Below are 11,387 nucleotides of genomic sequence, written 5' to 3' on the forward strand. Positions count from 1 at the left end.
TGCCAAAATGAAATGAGAAAAGACAGTTTAACAGGTTAGTTAAAGAACACAAAACGATTGGCCTATGTTGTGTACAAGGTCAGAAGGCTAAAGGTTGTCATTAGGCTTTATTATATTACATGTAATATTATTATTTGTTAGCTAAATTGCACCTCCCATAGGCCTAATCGTTGGACGGAATACGCGGGCCAGCCCTCAACGCGGTGTGCTGTAGTCTACCCCAGCCCAACCACCTGGCTGAAATCTCTGTCTGGGCTAAAAGCATAAACAACCACATTCCCCAGTTTTTGCTGCATATTTTTGTAGAACCAAGATTGATGACAGGGCCAGGAGGAAACCTGAAAAACCGGGCGGGCATCCGCGCATCTCCATGACCACGACGTGAACTTTACCTCGCAGGCCTATAATAATGGCTCCTGTCGCTGCTGTCGACGCGGGCGCCCGTCCCGGTGATGTATGGGGGTCAGTAGCTGGCGGGATGCAGAAAGCGGGCCGATGAACAGCTAGGCTATGGCTCGATCAGGCACACAGAGATCCGGGATGTAGCCTAGAACTATAGGGTTTACTAGCCTTCTACATGGCTACTCAAGGAAGAAGCCTAGCTATTGTGGCTGCAATGAGTAGGACTGCCCAGTCACTGCTAGCAGTCTACTGGCTGAGGTTGGCAAACTAGGGTCATATCCAACGAGAAGTTATTGAAATACTATCCAATTGAATTGATAGGTATTTATTTTAGTTATTCGATGTGGGCAAATGGGTACAATACATAAGTTTGTAAAATAAAACAGTTGGGTTTTCGTTAGAGTGATTTCAGGCTTAATTTGTGAAGCCTTGTAGTCTTAATAAAGCAACAATAGGCACACGCTTTTGCCACAGCCGCTCTAAAGGTACCCCAATGGAGATTAAACATAAACGAGTCATTTGATGCAGCAGTATCAAGTAACAAACTATTTCAAGTTGGAAGCTAATTTCATAGCTACTGACGACTGGGATAGGTTCATAGGCAGATTAATGTAGGCTATTGTGGAAACTTAAATGAAAATAGGAACACATTGTATAGCATAGTTATCGCAGTCCAAAGACAGTTAATTCAAACAAATTACTGCATTTATTCATGATAAAACGGTGAAAGTGGAGAAGGTTTGTGATGTATGATATTAATTATATTTCTATTCAAAATAAATATATTACTACTCTATTAGGCTGTTACAATGTAGTACTAACTGTGGGCAATTGTAATAATAGTGATATTAATAAATCAATCGTATCAATCATAAACATTACCATTATCTTAATATACTATGACCTATAAGATATTTTAAAATCATAGAAAATTGATAGATAATTAGTTAACTACCGCTCGTTACAGACAATGCACTACGACAAAAAAAAAACTGTCTGAAAACCAGACCGACCCTCTTGCCCTCAACACACCGTAGAACGAAAATGAATTATAGATCCCATCACAACATCTGCTCTTAACGCCATGATCTGGAAAACCTATCAGAACGCTTTTTGATGCATTTCCAAAAGGAATAGTCCGGTACAAACAAGAAAGACAGGGCAGAAAAGAGAAGACCGAGAGAAGACAGACTCAAGCCTTCTAATGCTCAACCCCCCGCTCCGCGCGAGAGAGAAATCTGTCTGCCTGTGTTGTGTGTGAACTCTTCCTGAACCGAGATGTAAGTCATACAGTGATAAATCACCGCGCGACACAAACTCTGCCATTTACAACCGAGAGAGATTTCTGGCCTGCTTACCTTTTCCTCTGACGACGAATGCAGAGCACAACGCAATATTTCTCATTCAACGACAAAATGGATCAGAACAGTAGTCCAGACAGAAAGTTTAGCTGGGGTAGAATCAGCAGCTCATACCTAGCTCATACAGGACTCATCGGCCACAACAGAAAAGGGAAGAGGCGACTGGCTCTGTGTGTAGAAGAAACGAATTCCCTTTTTTTTTCTATTCGACGTCGATGGGTAAACCGAGATTACGAAAGCAGGCGCGAGCACTTGGGTCGCTCAGATAAGCGCTATCTGCCCTCACGGTTGAATTTATCACATGCTAGAGCAGTGCCCATGTCTCATACCAATATTAAACCTAGGCTATCCTGGACTATGTGTACAAGTACGTGCACAAGTACCATGCAGACATCACCAGACCAGTGAACTCCCCCGAAACATAGCGTCACCATAGACAAGAACAATTATGCAAATGAACTAGCGCCTTGAACACAGAAAGCCACTTCAAATCGTGTGGCTCTCCTCCCCCACGTGATGAAGTAGTATGGGGAAAATAGAGCATTACAAAAACCACGAACACCCATCCCCTAAGTGTTTTATGGCATTTGTTGTTATTTATTCCACACAGAATCGAATAACATAAGTACACAGATTTACGCAGCACAGCAGATGACAAACAGCACATTACCATTACCAACATTTTAGCATTTTATGTAGCCTATCAAGCCTTTTGTTTACGAATGGTGCTGGGAGTTTTGGTTATTTTCGTTGCAATATTTCACCTATTTCAAAGTTCCTAGGATGGAATAGGTATGTTTCCTGAATGGTATAAAAATAAATAAACGATGCGTTAATGAACAGGGGACGCCGCAGATCAAAGCCTTGGTTGGGATGAACCAAGGGAAAGACCCCCCATCAGGCTCTTGGTGAGAAAAATGGAAAGGAGGTACACCTCCAGAAGGGAAAACAGAGGAGGGAGACTAGAGAAACAGGGGGAGAAAGAAACCGAGAGAGTTTGGGGAATCCCTCTGCATGTGAATGCTGACGTTTGCGGCCAAGGCAAAAATATTTATGTCCTCTTGTATCTCTAGGCAGTAAACACGTCTTCTCTTGTCTTCTGAGGCCGCAGGATGGATGGATGGAAGGAAGGACAGAGTCAGCCAGCCACACAGTAAAAATATATAGACTAAAACATTCGGACGGCGTGGGAGGGTGAGTGGGACAAATATTCACGCGTGAGGATATTTTTTAGCAAACATTGCCTTTCTTTTTCAAGGCAGAATAATGACTTGGTATAATTATTTTCTCCTTTGTGTTTTGCCGAAATGCCGAGTCGTGATTTCCATTAATGTGGGCCCTAACTACGAGCTGAGAGGTCATGGAGATTGTGGGAACAGAAGGCAGATTGATATTAATACAAAAAGGACGAATACAACCCATCAAACGTTGTTGGGCTTTTTGGCTTTTTGGTAAGCTAAGTTTACAGCAAGTTAAGCGTTGTCTACAGTCTACGCCTAGGCTGATGGTTTTTAGAGATAGGATTTAATTTTAAAGGAGGAAGGCACCGCTCCAAGAGGTGCGATTCCCCCCATCGTTTTATAGTGACAAATTAGACTACAAAAGACATGTGGAAGAGAACGAATTATTGCTCTCAGGCGTTTCATATCACCACAACAAGCTGTAGGAAATGTAAGCTACAGGCTATGGATGTGTGTGTATGCTACACGCATGTGTGTGAGGGCAATGGAATAGGCGTCTGTCTATGTGCTACTTATTAGAATTGAATAAGGATATGACCATCAAGCATTTGTAACTTAAATCGATAAGGACATAATATGGACTTACCGATGGCAGTGCAGGATCACGTGAAGACTGTAGGATGGATGGGATTTCTTTTGGCAAAATTCTGAAAGAAAAATGTAAATGAACGTTACTAGAGCCATACTGTTTTTTCCCTAATAAACCTATAGGTCCAGGATTACACAACATTTAAATGCGTATCATTATAGATAAGAACAATATGTATGTTATAGTAGCTTCCTACCATATTTGACAAGATAGTAAATAATTAAATTAAGTAACAATCCATCAATTTCATTTTGAACAATAAATTCCTACAACATTAACCGACAAAATAAGTCTGTAGCAAATGTATCAAATGTAGTTGAATTGTGATATGTCCTGCAAATATAGCCGCTATTCAAAAAGCCGAAATATTGTGTCATATTGTAGTCATATTTATTCGTTTGCAACAAAGTTAGTTAATGTTCTTTAAATAAGATATATCATCCACATTATCAGAAATAACCAAATGTTTGGCTAGTAATAAAAATAACACACCTTAAAACCAACAATTAGATGTATCGTTCAATTTTCAAATTTTCAAATTATGTTTTACAAATTACAAAACTATCCTGAAAACAATAAAGTAGCTTGTACTTTTGTACAGATCCTCTATTTTTGGGTGTATTTTACTCCACCATTGAAATTGGATCGAATAGTCATTAGCTCTCCCGCAACGGCTGCCCCATGTCCCCGCGCCCATAAATCACACTCGAGCGCCATGACCTCAGCGCGGCCGCGCGGTCCTGGATGGCACTCCGTCTTCCATTATATCCTCGTTTCCCTGGCGGAGCGGCACAACCCTACAGCTTTTCTTAACTTTTTATGGACCTCAATTTGATTTATCCTTTCCCGAGAAAACCCATGTATAACACCACAAATTAATATATTTTATAGGGAAAGGAATTACAACTCCGAGCAGGACGTCATGACTGCTTTCACCTCCTCTGTTTTTTTCTTCTTCTCGCCAACAGACGTTCAAATGGCTGGGTTTATTTGCAAACGGATGTGTAGGCCAACTGCGAATCTGATGTATCTGGCTATGGCTGCCTAACCTGCATACGGTTCTCTAGCTGAACAAATAGCGAGTCTCTGTAGCATAGCAGAGGAATCTGAGGATTCTGATGAAAATGAAACTGGGGAAAATTGTAATTATATATATTTATTTTTTTGGGGGAGGGGGGATATTTAAAACACCAGTGTAGTTAGGCTACACCATGGGATGGGAAATTGTTGTATAGGCTTGGAAACTAAGCTCAAATGTTCCCACGGTATAGTGAAGGAAATATCAGTGAAGTTATGTTTAATGTAATTCATTTTAGTAGCCAAAAACGTGAATATCGATACTCTTTAAAGATGTTCCCGTCTTAGTTTTCCATCCAGGCAAAACCATGGAGTCTTTTTTCTTACTGACCTCTGCTTCTCGCGGCAATAACTCACGACAGTAACGAACAATCGGCGGAAATACCTCAAAATAAAATCCATCCTCCCGAAGCACGAGCTCTGACTCTGTCCGCGAGGAAAAACATATCCGTCCGTGACAGCACTATAATACCGTCCACAAAAACCAAGAACATATTTCTCTCCTCTCTCCCTCTTGCTTCCTCTCGTTGGCAAATGTCTAGAAAGCCCGGACTCCACTCACGGAAAGTGGGGTGACGCGCGCAATCGTTGTATGGCCAGACCGGGGCTCCGTTTTTTTCGTCGTGCCATAACACTGTATTATGCGCCCTGCTCACGTGACACAACGTCAACTTAAATCCCTTTTATTTGAGCCTGTGAATCATTAATGGAGGCAGTCATTGCCCCTGAGGAGAAACGGATCACTTTGGAGGGAGGATAAAGAGGGTGGATGACACTGCAATGTATCTGGCAAAGGGACATATCTCTCGCAATGCCACTTTACATTCACACGTCACCCGATTCCAAAGCGTGTGTGTTCGGTCGGTTTTGGAGGCTTTCGAGTGGCGCAGCGGTCTAAGGCACTGCAACTCAATGCTAGAAGTTTCACTACAGACTTTGGTTCGATCCCGGGTTGTCTCACAAAAGGCCGTGATCGGGAGTCCCAAGGGGCGGCGCACAATTGGCTCAGCGTCGTCTGGGTTAAGGGAGGGTTTGGCCGGAATAGGCCATCATTGTAAAATAATAATTTGTTCTTAACTGACTTGCATAGGTAAATAAAGGTTAAATATCTTTAGTGCCCATTTAAGTAAACAGAGAGTGCTAATCCCGATGCAATATACTGTGATCATTGGCCAGCTAGCCTTGAGCCACTGGCAGAGCAAGAGAAGCGTTTGCCGCTGCGGTGTGACTGCGAGATACAGAGAGGTCTTTACGGGTGGCGGATGGATCACTCAACACCTGAGTCACCCCTTACTATTTTATTGAGAGATAAGGCTGGGGCTATTGTGTGCAGAGGCCCCCATCATCACCCCACATCCCGAGCTATAGTCTACAACCACTCACTCACACATTCAGACAATAGCATACATGCTGGCGGACCAATGGAAATCAAATGTGTTATAGTTAGTTACCTGTCCGAATGCTGAGTTAAAGGTGTGCGCCCCGGTAGCCGGGAGGTGTGTGTGTGTGTGTCAGTCAGTCAGTCAGTGCTGAGCTGAGAGGGCATAGTGCATACGGGAGCTCATTGAACTGAATATTTACCCCCCTGGTCAGTGCAGGGACCCTCCATTCATCCTGCAGCTCTTATGCATTCCCTACGGCCAGTTGAGTAATGCTGGAAATTATAGGTTCGCACAGAGGTCATACTCAATTCCCAGTATGGGGGGGAAGGATCAGGTGGTAATATGGCAACTAGCCTACTCTTATGAGATGAGGGCCAACGACAATAGTAATCTTTGAAATAAATGCATATTCTCTTGCAATCCATAATAGGTCCACAACTTAAATTATGAACATATTGTGGCGCACTACATGATATCGTTTAGCCTTCCCGGGCATTGCCTAAACCTTGACCGGAAGAGCAGCCCTTCTCTCCGCACCGCTTGGCGCTTGATTTCCGTCAACACTGAGCAGCGGGCGTGGAAATGTTCCTCCACCATAACTATTAATCACGCCAAGCGGACATGGAGCGCATCCCCCTCCCACATCACAGCACCCTTTGTCTTCTCAAACTACAACTTGAGCCGTTTAAACTTTTAAAACCTGAACAGGAGGGAACAATCTCTTATCAGTTTACATTGCAGACCACTTTATGGATGATTGGGAGTGAGGAGGCTATGCATTTATTATTTATGTTGGATTAGAATTAAGGGGGAATCAGATTTGATTCGCATTAATTCATGTTCTAGTTTTTGTGAAGAGGTGAAGTCATTTAAACTCCTTTTTAGAGTTTGGCCTGTACTTTGGGATACATTTTAGTGATACAGAAATGTGATTAATATCTTTCTCTGTTCTTCTAGTTCGGCCAGATTTGCATACCACTCCACCAGCGCAGAGAGCACGTGCATTGCAACACCAGAGAGCGTCTGGGGCTGAGCTGACTGTGGACGGAAAACAGACCCTTTCTCCCACGCCACCTTTCGCCACCGCACCTGAACTTTTCCCTGACCCAAACCGAGGCGCGGAGAGTCGAGTGTGAAGTTATTTTGGTTCAAAAACAAGGAGAGGATGGAGACTATTTAACCAATAAGAGCTATACCTTACTTTTTAGCTGGGAACGTTTTGGATCCTTGTTTTTAACGGGCTATTGTTGGTTTCAGCAGTTGATTAACCTATTTCTTGGTTTGTATGTATACATATATTAAAGTTAGTAACATAAAGCTGGTAACCTAAATCCAACTTCCAACATTTACCGGCCTTGAGCTGTAGACTTGAGCCGTAGACAGTCCTCTCCACACCGCTCCGTCATTGGATGTTCGCCAGACTGCGGTGCATCTCCACAATGTTGACATTTAAAGCTCTTAACAGCGAGCCTTGGGTTACCGATACACTCAGCAGAAGATAACTCTTTCTCAGGGGTTTACATCGGCCAACATCAAGGCTAATGCGAAATTCAACGCCCTAAACTGGTTTGGCGTGCATGCTAAAACAGAGAACCCTCGGTGGATCTCGCTATACTCTCCATAACGGACGGACTTATGTTGTGGTGGTGGTTTGTTTCTGTATGTGCTGTAGAAATAAAATTGTAGTGGTAATAATGTTGAATTTTGGTTCTCATATTTTTTCATGCATTTCCATTGTAACGCTTGATAGTTTATCGTTATATATATTTAGTGTAGTGAAGAGCTAATTCAAAAAAGCTTAGAACAAAATACAAAACGTCTTAATTTGACCCCAGAACAATAATAATACTGGAAAAATAATCACAATAATAATAATACACATTATGAATGGCACATTTCATTGAATTAGTTCTGGGAAGCTTTAACTCAAACTAATACATAACGCTCAAAGCCATTTTTTATTTATTTATATGCCTATCATTCTTAAAACGTATATTGCATGCTACATGAATCTTCCATAACAGCCTATAGCCTAGTCAGTCTTTCGTGGAGAGGATGAAGATCTGTTAATGTTTAACTGAGTTCTTGACTGTTCTTTGTGTCTTCTCTGTTTAAGGCGCCCTTTCAGCAATGTGGACAACACATTCATGCCCAATAGCCTACTGATATTTGCCTTCTAAAATTGTGCATGTGGCTTAGCTACACGACGAAACATACGTTAAAATGCACATAAATTATTAATTTTAAAAGTATATTTTTTACAAAATATTTAGAAAACAGTCATCTTTACCCAATGAAGACTGAATACAACTGTTTTTACCAAAATCTAACAATCCTTACAATTCAATAAAACGCAGTTTTACGAACAAATGCGTTTTTGTATCAAGAAAATACAATTCTAAGTGACAGAGCATGCTGTGTGTGAATAAACATGGTAACTCTTCCTCGCGCAGGGTCATTGGGTCGCTGTAAGGTAAGGTATATTGTGATCACGTATCACTGCCAATATACACTTGGGTCGAGTTAATTGCATTGTTTCTTTACAATTACCTTATTTATGCTCAATTAGCGAAGTGGCATTTCTGTGCTCTACAGCCTTGAATGTAAGCCACAGGTCATGAGCGCACAAGTAAGTAGTCACACTGCATCTCTTTGTCAGTCTCAGCAGCATTATAACAACGGGATATCGTTACATATTTTATCAGTTTATTTTACAATATTATATGAGTTCTCTCAACGTCTATGCCACGTTGCAATTCCATATCCGCCTCCTCTGTGTTTTTTGAGTATTTTTAGGGTACATCTGCGCATAAATACGATGTTATGGAAAAGCACAGATGCTATACAGAAGTTTGTACTTTTCCACATGCTGAAGCGCCTAGTGCATAACCTCTAGTCCAACTCTACCGCCTAGGTGTGCGCCTTAAACACGAGCTGAATGCCTTATTCGACCATAACAACTACCTCTAGTCTACTTTCATTGAACACCTACATCTTCATATTCAGATCCCAGGTAACCATTTAGAAATTGATAGTTTTAAAGTTAGCCAATGACTACATGGCGGTTACGGTTATGCATTTTGGCCACAAGGAACCAGTCGCCTAGCAGAGGAGTCTAACCCACAGAGCTGCGGGTTAACATGAGGTTGGTGTTGGTATTGGTGAGCAAGAAAGCCTTTTAACAAAAGAACAGCTGAATATACACAATTATAAATCAATCCCAACCAAATATCAATGACCTGGACAATTACATTGCTCTCAAACTTGGAAACAGCAATGGAAAGCACAAATTATTCAGGAAAGAAAATGTCAAAGTCTACTCACAATCAGACATGACGGCCTCTATCCAGCAGGGAAAAGATGGTAAGGAGCGAGAATTTAACAGAAGGAAATATTTGATTCGTGCTTCGCGGTGGATCACTTCAAATGAGAATACTTCCGATTTTCATATCTATTTCTGACCCGAGGGCATTCATTATTGAATAAGTCACGTGAGCAAGCATATTAACATTTTAGTACATTGGGAGTGACCTCTATTCGGGTTTTAAATGAGCTCAAATGTCTAATTTAACCATCTCGAAATCGTGAGAGACTGTCAAACATGTGCCAATCATCCAAAATGGCAATTTCTCAACTCCACCTCTGCGCCATGTGCTGGCACAGAAAAGGCCTAGACTAAGTTGGCAAGGTACTTTTTTGCAATTTAATTTGTTTCCTTAATACATTACATTTAATTACACTTGTATCCACTTAAAGCTCAGATGGAGATGTAGATGTCTGAAGATGTAGCCCTATCATGCATTCCATTCCGGCTGTGCCCAAAGCCACGAAAGCCAAGAAAAGCCAAGAAAACACTCATTGTACATGCTATAACATTCCACTCAAGCCTACATTATATAATGCCACATAGTCATGGCTTCTGTGTATCAAGGATGGACCATGGATGCTTGTAAAGTTGAATCCCTAGATTAAACGTACTTCTGATGGAAAACAATATTATGGCCTTGAATAACTGGTTATTCATTTCGTTCACATATCCCACTCTCAAATCAATGTTAGAGGTTCCAAAATTATAACAGACTACCTTTAATTTACTAGAATAATGTAGATCATTTGGAAGGGTCAACTAGGTCATTGATATTATGGCTACAGTAAATTGAATATGTCGTTTTCTCTAATAGGTCTAGGCGTGGTCTATCTCAATCCTTCCTTTCGCACACATGATCTGACAGACGTGTTTGTGTGACGAATAGCAGCTTAGACTATTTTGAGTAAATTAGCAGCACACCTACACGTCATTTTGTTTCCGCAAAAGAAAAGAAAAAGCCACGGAGGTCTGGACATTGTGTGTGTCGTAAGGTCAGGGGTCACGCGGAGTGCTCCGAGTCGATGATTGGCCAGAGACGGCCGTGTCCTCTAGTTAAACCCTCCGATTGTTTGACTGTATCAGGTAGTGACCAACACTCACACGCTGGTACACTAAGGTTTGAGGGGTAGATGCACTTCATCCTTATAATTACACATGAAAACAGTAGCAGCCAGATACGTGGGTGGACAAATACTTTGATAGAACAGGCCTCTATGGAGCTACATAATACATTGGGGGACAATGTATTACTATGGTAGTATCCTATTCGCAACACTCTCATACTGTTGTAAGGCTGTCATGTACAGCTAATTTACAGATGATCAACAAATATGCACACAGTCTTCCGTTTAGTAAGTGTTAACTGGGGGAGGCAGGTAGCCTAGTGGTTAGAGCGTTAGACCAATACCCGAAAGGTTGCTGGATCGAATACCCGAGCTGTCATGGTAAAAATCTGTCTTTCTACCCCTGAACAAGGGAGTTAACCCACTGTTCCCCGGTAGGCGGTCATTATACATATGAATTTGTTCATGGCATATCTAATTCAATGAAATGCTTTAAAACTGTGTATGTAGCAGATATACATGGCTCGTAAATTAAACTGCTTAGTTTAATAGCATATATTTTGCACCCTGGAAAGTCCACCGAGAAAGATGTATCTGGGTGCCCACTTTACCCACAAGGATGTTTCTGGATGATGTTGCATCTTCGGCTGCGAACCTATATTTACTGACTACCTTGGGTCTGTATGAATGCACCTAGTGGCCTTTTGTCTGTATTTAAAGACGTTTTGGGAGTTGCCTATAAGAATATCACTTGTTTGAGTTGTTTGGTCCAGAAAAAAATAGAAAGTGGACAAACAAAGCAACATTCAAGGCCCAGCTCTCTGTCCAGTTGCTTTTTTGGACCAAGCCTGATAACAACATACCGAACGAGTTGAAAGTTATTCTGTCAAAATAAGGTAAGAAA

At 41.5% G+C, this 11,387-nt stretch overlaps 1 protein-coding gene and 1 long non-coding RNA gene across 8 annotated transcripts in view; one reads left to right on the forward strand and one right to left on the reverse strand.

Annotated features, from left to right (window-relative positions):
• Positions 1–11,387, reverse strand: part of hoxa3a (homeobox A3a) — a 40,699-nt gene that overhangs the window by 11,540 nt on the left and 17,772 nt on the right. For 3 of the 7 annotated variants that reach the window (XM_036971254.1, XM_021559869.2, XM_036971250.1), the window contains one exon: positions 3,591–3,651. In XM_036971254.1, the coding sequence (XP_036827149.1) occupies positions 3,591–3,651 (61 nt within the window). Of the gene's footprint in view, positions 1–1,760; positions 2,824–3,590; positions 3,652–5,001; positions 5,347–11,387 lie in introns of those variants that run through there. The other 4 variants (XM_036971253.1, XM_036971251.1, XM_021559872.2 and 1 more) reach the window with 4 other exon arrangements.
• On the forward strand, positions 5,748–7,754 carry LOC110487953. Its single transcript, XR_002468321.2, has 2 exons — positions 5,748–6,911; positions 7,010–7,754. It is a non-coding gene; the product is annotated as an uncharacterized LOC110487953 (long non-coding RNA).

This window comes from Oncorhynchus mykiss, chromosome 32 (assembly GCF_013265735.2).
Source record: "Oncorhynchus mykiss isolate Arlee chromosome 32, USDA_OmykA_1.1, whole genome shotgun sequence".
In the NCBI taxonomy this organism is placed as follows: Eukaryota; Metazoa; Chordata; class Actinopteri; order Salmoniformes; family Salmonidae; genus Oncorhynchus; species Oncorhynchus mykiss.